General features: G+C 34.2%; 1 protein-coding gene across 1 annotated transcript in view; it reads left to right on the top strand.

Annotated features, from left to right (window-relative positions):
* HFM1 (helicase for meiosis 1) overlaps positions 1 to 18,593 on the top strand; it is a 125,415-nt gene that overhangs the window by 57,291 nt on the left and 49,531 nt on the right. The window contains exons 23-27 of the mRNA XM_065874603.1: positions 10,331 to 10,428; positions 10,510 to 10,638; positions 16,358 to 16,443; positions 16,924 to 17,007; positions 17,132 to 17,289. Of these exons, the coding sequence (XP_065730675.1) occupies positions 10,331 to 10,428; positions 10,510 to 10,638; positions 16,358 to 16,443; positions 16,924 to 17,007; positions 17,132 to 17,289 (555 nt within the window). The remainder of the gene's footprint in view (positions 1 to 10,330; positions 10,429 to 10,509; positions 10,639 to 16,357; positions 16,444 to 16,923; positions 17,008 to 17,131; positions 17,290 to 18,593) is intronic.

Below are 18,593 nucleotides of genomic sequence, written 5' to 3'. Positions count from 1 at the left end.
CAGTTATTGATGGTATATGGAAGGCTATCAATTTTTAAAATTTTGATTGTTTTATCTGGCTATCTCACTGAACTCTCTTAATAGTATGAGTTGTCCTTTAGTTGGTTTGCTGGGATTACCTAGATAGACAATCATATTATCTGTAAATAGTGATAGTTTTATCTCTTGATTTCTAATAGTTGCAACTCTATTTTTCTTAACTTCTTGTAGATAGAAACTTTAGTATATGTTCTCTAGTTTTAGAGAGAGCAGACATCTTGGTCTTTTTACTGTTTTTAATTGTCAAGTTTCCAGTGTTTCACCACTGGGGAATTTCTCACACTTTTTGGATTCGATTGTGGAATCCATTAACCTCCTTCTCACTTATTTGTAAAAACAGATTTGAATTCAGAGAGAAGAGCGAGCAATCCATTTTAGCTCACCATTGTCTCTGGATCTAAAAGTTGGGTTTCTTTACGATTTCTTTCATTTTTTGTTCTTTGCAGGTTTACTAACTTTTTTTGAATCAATTTTTCTTACTTTATATGTTCCTGAGCTATTCATTTCACCCAGCTTGTCAGTTTTTATGGCATAAAGTATTTTGTCCTCTAATAAGTTAAAAATTTCCTCTAAATATATAATGTCTTTTCTAATATCTAATATTATTTGTATGATCTCCTTTTTTCTTAATCAGATTTGCTAGAGGTTTCTATATTTTGATCTTTTCAAGCCATTTATTTTTGACTTATTGATCATGTTTAATAGTCCTATTAATTTTACATTTTTAATCTTTACTTTCTATTATTTTTTATTTCATTAATTTCCCATTTTGTCTTTATTTTTTTCCTTCTACTTCTTTTTGTAATCTTTTAAATTGTATTTTTCTCCATTTATTATTTTTTTAAAATTTTCTATAAAATATGTAAGACTACAAATTTTCCAGTGAATACCACTTTGACATTGTTCTATAGATTTTCTAAATCTATTGCTATTCTTTCTAAATAGTTTGTAATTTCAGTTTTAGTTTCCTCTTAAGAATTATTTAAAATTATGTTTAAAATTTTTAAAGTAAAACTTTTTAAAAATTGTCATTCTTTTATTGTTAATTTCTAATTTTATTGGATTGTAATTAGAGAATGTGGCCTGTTAGAGTTCTGCATTGTGATAGATATTGTGGTTTTACTTGTGGCTTAATACATGGTTAATTTTTATCATTATTCCATGTGGAGGGTAAATGGATAAATGAATGATGTGTTCCTTAGGCACTAAATTGCATATTTTGCCATTAGGAAGAGTTTGCTAATTGTGTTACTCAAAGTGAAATATCACTCATTTTTCATGTAAAGTTTTATTAATCAAGAGAGTAATTTATTATATTGGAAGAGGAAAATATAGCCAGATTATATAATGGATCTAAAGTTGTAATGTCAGATAGTTCAAGGGAATATATATATACCACCAATATATTTGGAAAAGCAAACAGAAAAGGAACAAGTACACAGTAAACAGAAGAGTGACATATTGTCTAATCAGCTGTGACTTGTGGAAATGACTATAAAAGTATAGGATGGATTATACAATAAAGGAACAAATCATAAGGAAATTGTCTTCTTAGGATTGTAAATAAAAGGAGTTGTACTTAACCTGTGTATTTACACATTTGTTAGGTACTACAGGCCTATTGGCCCGTTTGTCCATGTTGCCTTTCTTGTCCTGTCTTGTCATTTCTGCTGATGGAAAGAGGCAGGTTAGATGAATCAACTAACTGTCCTATTGAATACTTTTTGCTTTCAATTCCGTTTTGTCCACTATTAATAATATTGCCATACTTGTTTTATTTAGTATATCATTTAATCTTTTTCTTCTTAACATTTTCGTATTGTTTTATAATTTGTATAGATTGAATATAGTTAGATTTTATCACTTTTCTTTTTACCTGATCTCAGAATTCTTTTAATTGAGAATAAGTTCATTCACATTTATTATAATTACAGTAGTCCCCCCCCCGCCATCCACGGTTTCGCTTTCCACGGTTTCAGTTACCAGTGGTCAACTGTGGTCCGAAAATATTAAATGGAAAATTCCAGAAATAAACAATTCATAAGTTTAAAATTGTGCACTGTTCTGAGTAGCAATTCATAAGTTTAAAATCTCACTTCATTGTGCTCTGTCCCACCTGGGACATGAATCATCCCTTTGTCCAGTGTATCCTGCCTGTTCTTCACTTAGTACGCATCTCAGTTATCAGATGACAGTTGCCATATTGCAGTGCTTGTGTTCAACTAACCCTTATTTTACTTAACAATGGCCCTGTGGAATTAAAGGAACCTCAGCTAAAATTGGAATCAGGACAGACCTGTAGGGGAAGCTCTCACACTCTGCCATGCGTCATCAATTGCTCCAAGCAGAAAGAGGTGTACACCTACCTCTCTGATAGGAAAATCCCTCTACTTTACTATCCAGCAGGAAAAAGAAAACTTCTCTCTGCCCTGACAGCCCAGCCAGTTGGAGACTGTACCAGCCCGACTAATGAGAAGCCTCCATACTTTGTACTACCAGCTTCCTCCAATGGACTCTGGTTTTCACAGCCCCTCCTATCTCCCCCCTTTTCCCTGTAAAGCAAATTCCTTGTTCTCTTGATTTGCCTATGCTTTGCCATAGTTTGCATATCCTGAATTGCAGTTCTTTTGTCTCTTCCTCAATAAACTTGCTTTTGCTATAAAGCAAGTTTATAAATAATAGAGTAGCCAGTTATAAAATAACTTGCTACTGTATTATTAAAGTTGACAGCTCCAAAGCGCAAGAGTAGTGATGCTGACAATTCACATATGCCAAAGAGAAGCTGTCAAGTCCTTCCTTTAAGTGAAAAGGTGAAAGTTCTAGATTTAATAGGTTCTAGATTTAATAATTTAAAGGTTGCTATGCTGGTTAATAAGAGGTTAATATGCTGAGGTTGCTAAGATCTACAGTACGAATGAGTCTCCTACCTGTGAAATTGTGAAGAAAGAAAAAGAAAGGAAACTGTAAAGAAGGAAAAAGAAATTTCATGCTGGTTTTGCTGTCGCACCTCAAGCTGCAAAAGTTACAGCCACAGTGCATGTCAAGTGTTTAGTTAAGATGGAAAAGGCATTATATTTGTACAATAACATATTCTGAGAGAGATAGAGACCACACTCACATGACATTTATTAACACTATTAATTGTTCTATTATATTATTAGTTATTGTTGTTAACTTTTAGTGTGCCTAATTTATAGGTTCAACTTTATCCTGGGTATGTATAGGAAAAAACAGTATATGTAGAGTTTCATACTATCTTTGGTTTCAGACATCCACTGGGGAATCTTGAAATGTATCCCCTGAGGATACTGTGTTTGGACTTAATCTTATTGTATGTTTTCTAATTTGCACGATTATTGCTTGTTTCTTTTTTCCTCACTTATTTCTTTTGCCTTTTCTGCCTCTTTTTGGATATGTCAAGTTTTGTTTGTTCTTCTAACTAGCTCTTCTTTTAAAATTTTATATGTTTTTAACCAATGTCTATAGAAAATGAACATTTAAAAACTTCCCATATGAGATAAAACTTTTATCATATTTTCAATTTCCTCTTGCCTCTTGCTCTCTCCCATGTTCAGATCATCTTGGATTTTAGTTCCAGATTGTTAAATTTAAAATATTTTACTGTGCATTAAAAATTGTAGACTTAACCTAATTTCTTTTTTTACTGATTGCTTTGCTTACTTTCTGCTTTTTAAAATCTCTATCTTCCTTTTCCTTAGATATATAATTTTTTTTTTTTGGATACATTCTCAAATAATTTTCTGAGTCCTTCTGAGTCTTTGTAAGCCTGAAATGTATTTTGCCCTATCATTTGAATAAGTTTGGCTAAATCATTCTTCAGATGTTTATACTGCTCTTCTTGCATCCATTGTTGGTGATCTAATCTGTTTTCAGTACTTTTCAAAAAAATTAATTAATTTATTTATGGCTGTGTTGGGTCTTCTTTGCTGCACGCAGGCTTTCTCTAGTTCTGGCGAGCAGGGGCTACTCTTCCTTGCGGTGCACAGGCTTCTCATTGCAGTGGCTTCTCTTGTTGCAGAGCACAGTCTCTAGGCATGCGGGCTTCAGTAGTTGCAGCACACGGGCTCAGTAGTTGTGGCTCGTGGGCTCTAGAGCGCAGGCTCAGTAGTTGTGGCGCACAGGCTTAGTTACTCCGCAGCATGAGGGATCTTCCTGGACCAGGGCTCAAACCTATGTCCCCTGCATTGGCAGATGGATTCTTAACCACTGCACCACCAGGGAAGTCCCCATGTTTTCAGTTCTTTATTAATAACTTTTTTCTTTATCTGATTTAGGAAATTCACCAGAAAGTCTGCGTGTGTCTTTATTCTTTATTTTGCACAGCATTCTGTGGACCCTCTTAATATGTAGACTTGTATCTTTCTTCAGCTCTGGGAAATTTTCTTCTATAATTTAATTATTTCTTCTCTATTCTCTCTGTTCACTCCTTCTGGAACTCCTGCTGGATGAATGTTGGAACTTCTGACCATCTCTTCCACATATTATACTTATCCTTTCATATTTTTTATCTGTTTATGCTTGGCTTTTAGGAGAATGTCTTAGCTCAGTTAGCCATCTCACTAATTTGCTCTTCAGCTTTATCTATTGAGTTTTTTCAGTGATAAATTTTTTTTGTTTTTTTGCATTAAAGCATATCAGGGATTTATTAGAATTCTTCAAAGAATTCTAGGTGAAATTTTAAAGCATTGATATTTTGAAAGCTCCTACAACATTACAAAGAAAATAACTGATAAAATTTGTATTTTACTGTATCTCTGCTTGGCTTTCTAAAATATACATGGTATTTCTTTTTCTGTGTGTGTGTGATTTTAAAAGTTTATTCTGATAGCAATACAAAACAAATTGCATGAGTAAGGTTAAAGGTAAGGACAGGGTTAAAAAATAAGTTTCTTTCTTTTTTTTTTAAATTAAAAAGAAAATTTTTTAATTTAATTAATTTTTTTACACAGCAGGTTCTTATTAGTCATCAATTTTATACACATCAGTGTATACATGTCAATCCCAATCTCCCAATTCATCATACCCCCACCCCCACCCCCCACTCTTTTTCCCCCAGTTGTCCATACGTTTGTTCTCTACATCTGTGTCTCAATTTCTGCCCTGCAAACCGATTCATTTGTACCATTTTTCTAGGTTCCACATATATGTGTTGATATACGATATTTGTTTTTCTCTTTCTGACTTACTTCACTCTGTATGACAGTCTATAGATCCATCCACACCTCTACAAATGACCCAGTTTCATTCCTTTTTATGGCTAATAGTCCATTGTATACATGGACCACATCTTCTTTATCCATTCATCTGTTGATGGGCATTTAGATTGCTTCCATGACCTGGCTATTGTAAATAGTGCTGCAATGAACACTGGGGTGCATGTGTCTTTTTGAATTATGGTTTTCTTTGGGTATATGCCCAGTAGTGTGATTGCTGGGTCATATGGTAATTCTATTTTTAGTTTTTTAAGAAACATCCATACTGTTCTCCATAGTGGCTGTATCAATTTACATTCCCACCAACAGTGCAAGAGGGTTCCCTTTTCTCCACACCCTCTCCACCATTTGTTGTTTGTAGATTTTCTGATGATGCCCATTCTAACTGGTGTGAGGTGATACCTCATTGTAGTTTTGATTTGCATTTCTCTAATAATTAGTGATGTTGAGCAGCTTTTCATGTGCTTCTTGGCCATCTGTATGTCTTTTTTGGAGAAATGTTATACATGGTATTTCTAATCTCTCTGAAAAAATTTTAATTATATAAATCAATTATACTTATTTTGAAACTCTTTTTCTGTGCACTTAACTCTGTTTCCTCAATTGTTATTTCATTTATTAATATTGTGTGTCTTTTTAAATTTTTTTCTCAAATGTTAGGTAATTCTTCATTGTTTGCTTTTGCATTTGTAAATATATTTTTGCCTACCTATTCTGTTACTTACTATCTCTAATGATTGTGGAGAAGTAATTAGATTGACTCCCATAAAAGTGTGGAAATACCTTGCAATTTAAGAGTAAAGTCTTTCTACTTCTACTGGGGTTTTCGTTCCTACCTGGAGAACTGTCCTGCCTCTCTGGCCTCAGTGTCTACACTCCCTACTTTAGCCTCTCAATACATACCACAACTGCTTAATGTTTTCCACAAATGAGAGAGAGTGACAAGGGTAGACTAAACTACCTGCTCAGAATACAGCATTCCAGTGAATTGCTCCAACAAATACCCTAGGACCCTCTCTCCTTCTTGATCTATTAATTCTTCTGCATGTACCATGGATAATCTCTGGTTTTGTTTTTCTCATAGATTTGATCTTTTTCATAGATATGATTTCTAACATTCAACTTTCTGGCCCACCAATGGCATGCTTTCTTGCTTTCCTGTAGTTTTGTGGATAGAGACTAACACACAAAAACACACCTATATAGTTGTCCATCATTTTATGGAATTTGAAGAGGAGTTATATAGAAGGCTCCATGTACCATCTTGATTTTTTTCTCTCATTTGATTCTTTGGGCATTCTTATTCTATGCTTAGGCAGAAAAAGATGACTTCAGAATAACTTTTTCTCCTCTCAAGAGAGTTGTACAGCTTTATAGTACACCTTTAACTTATCTTCATATGAAGGATTTCTACTCTTTCTATACCTTCCTTTACTAAGTTGGCCAGTATACAGAAGTCTTTTGGGAAGTTCTGGTATCATTTTTATTAGTTGGCTAACTGTGGAAGCTGAGAGCAGGTCATAAATGGCTCAACCATTGATAATAGTAATAACCATTTCTTGAATATTTGCTGTGTTCCAAGCACTGCATTAGATGCTTTACAGGCATACCTTGGAAATATTGTGGGTTCAGTTCCAGACCACCACAATAACATGACTATCTCAATAAAGCAAGTCACACAGTTTTTTTGGTTTCCCAGTCCAGTGCATATAAAAGTTATCTTTACACTAGACTACAGTCTGTTAAGTGTGTAGTAGCACTGTCAAAAACACAGTGTACATACCTTAATTTAAAAATTCAAAACAATTACAACAGTAACATCAAAGATCACTGATTGCAGATCACCATGACAAATATAATAATAATGAAAAGGCTTGAAATATTTCAGCACTTAACAAAATATGACACAGAGACATGAAATGAGCAAATGCTGTTGGAAAAATGGTGCTGATAGACTTGCTTGATGCAGGGTTGCCATAAACCTTCAATTTGCAAAAACCCCACAATATCGGCAAAGTGCAATGAAGTGAAGTGCAATAAAATGTGGTATACTTGTACATACCTATGGCAGAAACTGCTAGCTGACTGTCCAGTATTTATCTTACCTTCACAGGGAAAAGATTACATTTCCCAGTCAACTTTGTAGCTAAATAGGGCCCTGTGTCTAAGTTTGTCCAGTTAACGAGATGTAGGCAGAAGATGTAAGTCTTCCTAGAAGGCTGCTTAAAGGAAATGGAGTCAGGTGGTAAACAGGGCATCAACTGTTGTCTTCCACCACTTCCTCCAACATGTTGTATGGAGTGAATGTGTAATGGCTGGAGATCCAACAGTCACCTTAGACCATGAGATGGCCTGAGAATGGAAGCCATACATGGCACAATAGAAATATAGTAGGATCCTAGGTCTCTGGTGACTTGTTGGACTACCATACCAAGCCCTAGACTGCCTAACTCTGGAGTTCTTTTACATTAGAGAATAAACCATTTATATTTAAGCCTCTATAGTCTGGTCATGGTTGAACCTAATTCAAATTGCATCATTACCTTATTTCATTTAATCCTTACAATAACCCTGATTTAGTCATTACATAACTATCATGCAAGTCTGACCCCATTAGTTGAGATGGCAGAGGTGCCATCTTACCTGAGGCTGTGAGACTTTTACTTCTACTGAGGATAAGCTCAGGCTGGCCTTATCTGGTGGAGAGAGACAGACAGCCCTGCCAAGGTTCTGTACCTACTAGAATAAATCCCTGTTCTCCCTTCCATTCCTGCTTATTGTTACCAAGTTCAAGCTTGTACTGCTTGCCGTATGACAGGACAGTAAAACGAGAGACAGGTGTTGGGGCAAGGAAAAGCCACTTATTTGGAAAGCTAGCAGACCAAGAAGATGGTGGACTCATGTCCCAAAGAACCATCTTACCCGAGTTAGAATTCAGGCTTCTTTTATACTAAAAGGGGAGAGGGTGTATCTGGTTGTTGTTGTAGACTTCTTGGTGCCAGAATCCTTTGTTCTTGCAGCTGTCCACGTAGGTTTGGTCCCAATATTCCTGTAAACCTCCAACATGACAATCAACAATCATTATTTTCTGTTCTGCAACTTTTTGTCTCTACATGAATGTAAACATGTTATACTTTTAAAGGTCAAGCCTAGGAGGCAGAGCATTGAGAAAGGGCTATTATGTATATTTGAAGCCATAGGCAACATTTTTACAAAGGTTCAGAGCCAGCATGACTAAGTATGGGCAACAGAGCACAAAGGTTAGAGCTAAAGGAATAGATCCAATATGGAGTCAGGTTTGTTCTTCTCTTACATACTGCTTTTTGTGGTAAAGTTTCTGACAGAGAAGTATGATGTTGAAAAGTGTACTATTTATTAAGGTATATTGATGTTAAACATAAATATTACCTCAAAAGTCTTATTTTTACTCTATAATTTTGTATATATTCTGCATTTGTGCATTACAGAATAGTTTCACAAGAAGTTTTATTTATCCAGCACTTGAAAGCACCCCATCCACATTTTCCCATCAGTTCCTTCTTTGTTAACAAACCATGTAACTTTATAACCATTTCTTTCTTTCCTTTTTTTTTTAGTTTCCAACTTTCTTTAATGCTAATCTTAATGCTAATAGGTTGTGAGATATGTTTTTTTAATTGAATGAAATATTCTTTAAACTCTATAGTGCTTTACAATTTTCATAAGTTTCACACACATGATTTCATATAATCCCATAATAATCCTATATTTCCCCACCCTTGTATTTCCCCTCCCCCTTCCCTCTTCCCATGGGTAACCATTAATTTGTTATCTATATCTGTGATTCTGCTTCTTTTTTTGCTTTATTCATTAGTTTGTTGTACTTTTTAGATTACACATATAAGTGATATCATATAGTACTTGTCTTTCTCTGACTTATTTCACTTAGTATAATGCCCTCCAAGTCCATCCATGTTGCTGCAAATGGCAAAATTTCATTCTCTTTTATGGCTGGGTAGTATTCCACTGTATATATATCTCACATCTTCTTTATCCATTCATCTGTTGATGGAACAACTTAGGTTGCTTCCATACTTTGGCGATTGTAAATAATGTTGCTATGAACATGGGGTGTACAATCATTTCTAAGTAGATGATATAAAATAATTTTCAGAAGCATATATTATAGCCAAAAGAAGTAATCATTCTGTAGTTTCAGCTGTATGCACCCATTCTGTGAAGTTAGTTGCTTCTTTCTATTTTCATATATTGTTTGCTAAAACTAAACCATAAAATATAACTATTCTACCCTTTCTCTTTGTGTACCTGTTTTTGGTCTTACAAGAGATCCCCCCAGAGAGTAATACAAGTCTAATAATTTTAGTTAGCATCATAGGGAGACTTGCATATCAAGGTCCGGTTAGATAAGTAAACAGATGAAAGAGGTAGCAAAGACCTGGGAGATAGTAGGCACAATAGACGGTAACTTCTTTTCTCCCCTCTTTCCACCCCTCAAATTTTGTGGCCAAGCAACTGCTTGTTGCTAATAATCAACTAATAAGCTACCAACCTTCAAATGTTGAACAGAATTTTATCACCTAACAGTATGCTTTTTACTCAATAGGTACTTAATAAATATATGGTGATTATATAAATTGTGTTGTTTTCTATAATACCTATATATAGTAAAGCCCAAAGTCAGCTGCATTGGAGAAGAATATGATAACAAATTTTAGATGTGTTGAGATGAAAAAAACAGTCAAAGTGCAAGTGCCCTGTGATCATTTGAAATTTATCTATCTAGAGATTATAACAAAAATCTTGAGAAGAAATGAGATTTTTGAGAGAAAGAGAGGTTGAGTGAATAAAGAAGAGTAGAAAAATGAGAACTGACCTTTTAGAGGCTGGGAAGAGGAAGTCAACAATTGCAATAATGATGATACAAGATGCAGAGTCATGTAGTGTCACAGAAATCAAGGCAGAGAGGAATTTTAAGAAGAGATACTTCAGTCACTGATGTCAAACACTGTGAGATAGTAATTTTTAAAAAGAAATAATAAAATTTCTTCTCTCCTCAGTCTTATTCAGGCTCAGCTAGGATGCATTCCCATACAAGACTTTGCTTTGACACAAGATACTTCGAAGATTTTCAGAAATGGCTCACGAATTACAAGATGTATGTTATAGGATTAATGGATTTTCAATATTTTTCCAGTAAAATAGTATACTAGATTTAATATTGGAAACTTTTTTTTAGGGTTGTCAGATTTTATGGCTATTCAAGAAAAGTTTGCTGTACTGTTGAACAGTTTGATTTTAGCGAAGTGTTTTAGATGTAGACTTTGGGAAAACTCTCTGCATGTATCCAAACAGCTGGAAAAAATCGGTAGGTACTGAATACAGGTAGGCAATGTGTCAATGTCTGCAATTTATTTTGTATTTCACTGTTAGAAAAATTGTTCTAAGATGGTTATAGACCTTTAAGGAAAAATGTGTTTATGGGCCTAAATAAGTTACTATACTTTCCTTCTCTTGAAAATCTGATTTTCATTTGCTTATGCTTAAAGGATTCTATTTGAAATCAATTTGGAAACCTAATAAAAATTAATGTTCTTATTTTTAAATTTGTTCTCAAACCAAGAGTGAAATTTTGTTTTAGTAATTAGGTAACTATGTGTTGTTCTCTCTTCTACTTTTATGACTGTTTTGTTTTGATCTCAATGACTAGGTACAGAGCTAGTCCTGGTCATTCCTAATTCATTACAGAAAATTGTCACTTATTTATATCTTAACTTTTTCTCTTTTTTCAATAACATTTCAATATTAGTAATGATTTTCATAGAGATTCTATAGACAGGTTTCTTTCCTGTCTGTTGGGATCTAGCTCAGGATGTGAACTGAAAAACTCTACACGGTGCCATTTACAAAGACTGGGATATGCCTAAAGCACTTTGGAATTTTTCACTTTGGTGTCTTTGGCTTTGTGACCCTGTTCCTTCTTAGATAGCTAGAACTCCAAAAAGAGAGTTATTTCAGGACTGACAGTCTTATTAGCTTTATAATTTTGTATGCATCTTGGGGACATTAAAAAATTAGGTAATGGGTCACTGGGGATTGTCTAATTATTCCTTAGAACAAAGATCTCCAGCTATTTTGTGAGGAAGTACTACTTTGTATTTCCTTGAAGTTTGAAATCGGTGGGGGAAATCAGTCAGAGAGCTGACCAGTCCTGGGAACTGGGGTGAAGGTGGAGACTGACTGGTGAAAGCAAGGTCAAAGTAGAAGAAAGATTCCTGATTAAAGGCTCACCTTCCTATCAATACATAAGTCCTGGCAAACCAAATGCCACGCCCATCCCACAGAGTTAAGAGTTCTGAATTGGGAAGAAGGTTACATACAATATTTAGGAGATTTCAACTTACAGAAAAATTTGAAATTATATAGAAAGATTATTAATAGTATAGCACTAAAACACTTATATTAGAAAAGTAGGAAGTTCTCTAGAGTGATTTCAGTTTCCATGTGATAAGATGAGAAAAAGAACAAATTAAACCCAAAGAGGGCAGAAGAAAAGAAATAATTTTAAAAGAGCATAAATAAATTGAAAACAAAAAAATCAACAAAACAAAAAGGTGATTATTTTGAAATATCAATGAAATTGATAACACTCTAGTCAGACTGATCAAGCAAGCAATAAAGAGAAAAGACACAAATTTCCAAAAACAAAAATGTGAGATATAACTATGGATCCTATAGATGGCAAAATGATAGAAAGGGAATGCTATAAACATCTAATGTCAATAAATGCCACAACTTTGATGAAATGGGAAAATTCCTTAAAAAACACAAACTGTCAAGAGTCCACTCATGAAGAAATAGACAACATGAGTAGGCTTATATTTATTAAAGAAATTAAATTTGTAGTTTAAAACCTTACAAAGAAAATCCCAGGCATAGAAGGTTACACTGGTGAATTCTACTGAACATTTAAATAAGCAATATCAGTTCTACACAAACATTTTCAGAAAATTTAAAAGGGGGAGTAATACTTCCCAACTCATTCTGTGAGGCCAACATTACCTTGTTATCACAACCTGACAAAGACATTCAAGAAAGACAGACCTCAGTAATATAAAAAAGATATCCCTCAGTAATATAAATGCAGTAATTCTTTATAAACTTTTAACAAACTGAACACAATGATAGATAAAGGGGCTAACATATCATGGCCAAATGTGGTTTATTCTAGCAATACAAGATTAGTTTACCACTTGATGTCAATCAATGTAATTCCTCATATTAACAAACTAAAATAGACCATATGATCATCTCAATAATGCCCAAAAAAGTTGACAAGATCCAAAATCCATTTCTAATTAAAACTCTCAACAAATTTAAAATAGAAGGAAATTTCTCAAATTGATAAAGGACATCTATGAAAAACCTACAGCTAACATCATATTTAATAGTGAGAGACTGAATGCTTTCCTTCTAAGATCAGGAACAAAAAGGATGCTCACTGTAACTACTTCCAGTAAACATTGTACTAGGGGTTCTAACCAGTACAGTAAAGCAAGAAAACGAAACTAAAAGCATACAGATTGGAAAGGAAAGAAGTAAAAATGTTTTTATTCATACATGATCACATGATCATCTATGTAGAAAATTCCATGGAAGGTAGGAAAGGTTTAGCATGGTTGAAGGATGTAAGGTCAATATATAAAAAGTAACTTTATTTCTACATACTAGTAAGGAAAATCAGAAACTAAAATTAGAAAAACTATGCTATATTAGTTTTCTATTGCCATTGTAACAAATTACCACAAACTTTGTGGCTTAAAACAACACAAATTTATTATCTTAAAGTTCTGTAGATTAGAAATCTGATGTGGTTCTCACTGAGATAAAATCAAGGTTCGGCAAGGCTGTTTTCCTTTCTAGAAACACTAGGGATGAATCCATTTTCCTGCCTTCAACTTCTAGAGAATACTTGATTCCTTGATCATAGCCCTCTTCCTCTACCTTCAAAGTCAGCAGATGATCTTGGATTTGGCAAAGAATTTCTTAGATACAACACAAAAGCATGAACTATATAAAAGAAAAAAAGTGGATTTAATCAAAACTTAAAGCTTTTGCTTTTCATAGAATACTATTAAAGAAGGAGGAGGAGGAGAAAACAAGCCACCAGACTGGAAGAAAATATTTGCAAAACATATAACTGATGGAGGACTTGTACCTAGAATGTATAAAAACATTCTTATGACTCAATAATAAGACAAACCACTGAATAAAACAATGAGCAAAAGATTCAAACAGACACATCACCAAAGAAGATATGTATATGGCAAATAAGCACCTGAGAAGGTGTTCAACATCATTAGTCATTAGAGAAGTGCAAATTAAAATGACAACGCAATACCAGTACACATCCACTAAAATAATTAATTTTTCTTTTTTATTAAATTTATTTTTGGCTGTGTGCAGGCTTTCTCTAGTCATGGCGAGCAGGGGCTACTCTGTTGTGGTGCATGGGGTTCTCATTGTGGTGGCTTCTCTTGTTACAGAGCACAGGCTCTAGGAACATGGGCTTCAGTAGTTGTAGTGCGTGGGCTTCAGTGGTTGCAGCGCGTGGGCTCAGTTGCAGCACGTGGGCTCTAGGGCATGCAGGCCTCAGTAGTTGTGGCGTGCATGCTTCAGTAGTTGTGGCTCATGGGCTCTAGAGAGCAGGCTCAGTAGTTGTGGCACATGGGCTTAGTTGCTCTGTGGCATGTGGGATCTTCCCGGATCAGGGATCGAAATCGTGTCCCCTAGCGTTGGCAGGTGGATTCTTAACCACTGCACCACTAGGGAAGTCGCCACTAAAATAATTAAAACTTGACAGAGTGCTGGAGAGGATATGGTTCAACTGGGACTCTCACTGTGGGAATGTAAAATGTTACAACCACTTTGGAAAACCATTTGATTGTTTCTTTAAAAGTTCAACATAAACCTACCATGCAACTGGCCCTTTCATGCTTAAGTACCCAAAAGAAATAAAAGCATGTAGACACACAATTCTAATAACCAAGACGTTTGAAAACAGCCTAAATATCCATGAACACGCAAATGGAAAATAAATTGTGGTATATCCCATAGTATGGATATATATACTCAGTAATAAAAAGGCATGAAGTGTTGATACAAACAACAACATGGATGAATCTTACAATAATTATACAGAGTAGAAGAAGCCAGACTAAAAAGAAAACTATTTAATTCCATTTAAATAAAAGACTAGAAAATACAATAGCGATAGAAAGCAGATCAGTGGTTGCTTGGGGACTGTGTGGGGAGGGGACAGAAGAGGTAGTGAAGAATTACAAAGTGACACAAGGAAACTTTTAGAGGCAATGGTAATGTTTATTAGCTTGGTTGTGGTGATAGTTTCTCATACACACACATACATAAACACACAAAATCACATGTCAAGTATATTGTATGTGAATTATACTTCAGTCAGTAAAATTGTAAAAATAAATAAATAAATCCAAAGGAAACTATATTCACTCACCAAATGAGCAAAAATTAAAAGTCCTGTAGCGGAGATAGTATAAGGTTATGAACATTCTCATGCAGTGTTGGTTGGAGCCTAAGTCTCATGATATCTACCAATTAAAATGCACAATCTCTTTAAAACAGCAATTTCACTTTAGCAATTAAATTTATAGAAATATGTCCACATGGATACAAATATAAACATTGTTTATAATCACATAATCTTAAATGTCCATCAATAGCAGAATGATTAAGAAAAGTATGAATTATCCATAAAAATTGATTAATAAAATTTCACTATACTGGAAGAAGCCAGTCTTTCTGACTTTCTAGAATATTGTCAGTCTGGGCATCAGTTGCATTCTATCCCTTCCAAATTGTTGAACACGAACATGTTTTTCACACTTAGTACAGCTGAACAAAAAGAAACAAATATTGACCAGCAAAATTCATGTAATAGAAAAGTGAGAGAATCCAAACAAAAAAGTAAATCTAAGTTCTTATTGAGCACCAGGAAAAAATAATGAATGCAAGTTGATTTTCAACAATGTTTATAAACTAAAAATTAAAAATCAGGAAAGGTTATAAGGGAAAATGGAAATGAACATTAAGGAAATAAGAATACTAGGAGTTGTGTTTAAAGATTGAGTAAGAGAAATTCCCAAGAATAGTTAAAGATATGAGTAAGGAAAGGAGTATCATACCCTCATCAGTAATATGTGTGCCTTAAACAAGGTAGTACTAGTTTAGAATTTTATGCTTCTGACAATATCTTCTATTTTGGGATTTGGTTAAAATCATTCATATGAGTGTAAGAATTAAAAATTACAGTTTCTCAAAGCATGAAGAAACAGAGAATGTCCAAAGATGGAAGAGCACTTGATGTATTTAAGGAGCAAAATTAAAGCCGGTGTGGCTGGAGAATAGTCAGCAAGAGGGGAATGGTAGGAAATTAAATGGGAGAGGTAGGCTGTGTTCAAGTCATATAGGTAAGGGAGTTTGGCCATAGTAAGGAAATTGCCATTTTATTCTAAATGCAATGGAAAGGCATTGGAAATTTTAGGCAGAAGAGTAAAATTATCTGAATTAGTACAGAAACAGAGAACTCAATTTCTTGAGTTCCTGTTTCTTTAAAAGTTCAGCATAAACCTACCATGAACTCATTTCAAGACAGAAATGCTCAGAGAGCCATAGCTTCATGAAACAATATTCCCATCCCTGAATAATGTTGCCTTTTTTAAAAACATGAGTATAACCGTAGATGTTTCTTGGTACTTGCTCTATGACATAAGGTGAAACTAAGGGTTGAGACATCATGTGGACCAAAGAATTCCTCTTTCTTTTATAAAGCACATGAGTGTTTTATTTGAGTTTGAAAAAATAAATATGAACAATCAAATAACGTCGCAGCCCAATTAATCCAATTGAGAACATTTTTTAACAACTTTAAAAATAAGTCATTAGTCTGGCTCTTTAAATTTTTCTTTTTTACTAATGTAGTTGTTAAATATTTAAGTGTAGATTTAGTTTTAAGTGGATTGTTTAAAAACTATTTGATTAATTTTCCACAGGTGTAACATTATCAAATGCTATGGTAAATGCAGGTTTGACTACCTTTAAAAAGATAGAAGAAACAGATGCAAGGAAACTTGAACTGGTATTTAATATTTACTTATTCCTAATGTTACCTGAATTCTGTATAAATTCTAAAGCCTGACTTTTGTATCTTTATTTCTGTCAAAAAATGATTTCCCTCTCATAGTCATACATATATATATATATATATATATATATATATATTTTTTTTTTTTTTTTGGGGGGGTATGTGGGCCTCTAGCTGTTGTGGCCTCTCCCATTGCGGAGCACAGGCTCTGGACGCGCAGGCTCAGCGGCCATGGCTCACGGGCCCAGCCGCTCCGTGGCACGTGGGATCTTCCCTGACCAGGGCACGAACCTGTGTCCCCTGCATCAGCAGGCAGACGCTCAACCACTGCGCCACCAGGGAAGCCCAGTCATATATATTTTTAACTTAAGATTTTAGATAATAAGCATGTTAAAACTATTGACTCTAAAAAATATTTTACTAAAAGAGTTTTTAGTGTTGTAATAAGAACATAATGACATAAATATGTTTTAGATTTTAAATAGACATCCCCCTTTTGGAACTCAGATAAAAGAAACAGTGATGTATCTACCAAAATATGAACTTGAAGTGGAACAGGTAAATATTTTCTATTTTTCATATATTTTGATTTTCAGGAATAAAGCTACCCATAGCTGACTTGGAGGTGAGTATGAGTAGTAAGGTTATTTTTAACACTTTTTATGCCTATCCTTTTTTAAAGATTGCAAGATATAGTGATACCATGGCAGAAATATTAGTGACTGTTATATTAAGAAATTTTGAACAGCTACAAACTAAAAGAACAGCACCAGATTCCCACTACGTTACCTTAATTATAGGTGATGCAGATAATCAACTGGTTTCTAAGCACAAAATTATGTAAGTGTGAAATTTCTATTTGTTTTATTTCTAAGCATATACTATAAAAGAAAAATTCTGCTGAGGAAAAGAGTAATAAAATCATGGTGGGATCAATTAAATTACATTTTCCTGATTCTATAACGGGATAGTTTGTCTATTAAAGAAGATACTAATATTGGGTCTGTTGGTTTAGATAATATTTAGTACTCAAATGAACAAAGTGTAAAGTCTATCACCATGGTTTGAAACAAGTAATAGATGACCTTTAGGAGTAGCTCTAATTCACTGTTGCTGAACTTTCTTATTGTGTTGCTTTTCTCCTATCATTCATGACCTTACTACTCTTTGAGTGCAATCTTCCTCCTACTTACTTCAAAATATATCTTCTATTTCCAAATTAAAATCTAACAAACTACTACCACCATTGTAGGATCCAGGCAACCAGATCCAATAGATAAAGGAGGTACCTTGCCTTATATCTAGTTCTCTAGCATGTCATTCTATAATTTTACTTCAGCCTTTTTTCTAATACTATTGCATATTGATATTTTCTCCCAGGATGTCATAAACAAACTCTAAAGATAATAGTTGTAGCTACAGCTAATATTTTTTGAGCACTTAGTAGGTTCCAGGTATTGAATTGTTTAGTCTTTGTATGAGATAGGTGCTATCATTATATATACTTTATAGAGGAGAAATTTGAGACCAAGATTATATAGGTAGTTTACAGCAAAAACTAGTTTTGAACTGTACCTGTAAGTTCAGGATGGCAGTGATTCTGAAATGGGAATCTCCTAATTTTTGCCAGTGTACTGGAACATGGCTTCCTAAAACATCCTGTGCAAGGCTCCTAATGGGACTGCAGTGACTGATAAGGATATCCTTTTCACTGATAATTACTCTCCAGCAACTAGCCATGATACACTTACAGAGAATATATAATTATACAAATCTTTATTCTCTGTGACAACTAAACCTAATGACAGCCTTGACTATAGGAGGCTAAAATAAGTTCAATCACAAAATTGGTGGCTGGTGTTGTGTTATTAGATACAGACTATTTCATATCATTTAAAAAAATACTGTTGAAGTTCTCACAAATCTATGTAACTTATGTATAGCCATTTTAAAGTGGTAGTGATTTAAGGTCAAGGTCATAGCTTATTGATAGCAATTATATATTCAAGCAGGCCTGAAATGATTCAGTGCAACTTAGAACCAGCTGTTGGGTGAACATATAGTTAAGAAAATTATGGTAATGGTAGCTCCATTGACACTCCATTTCCTTATCCTCAGAACTTGGGGAAGGTAGTTTACAGTCT

The sequence above is a fragment of the Phocoena phocoena genome, chromosome 1 (assembly GCF_963924675.1).
Source record: "Phocoena phocoena chromosome 1, mPhoPho1.1, whole genome shotgun sequence".
NCBI classification, from domain to species: Eukaryota; Metazoa; Chordata; class Mammalia; order Artiodactyla; family Phocoenidae; genus Phocoena; species Phocoena phocoena.
This window is presented reverse-complemented; position numbering and strand designations above follow the sequence as displayed.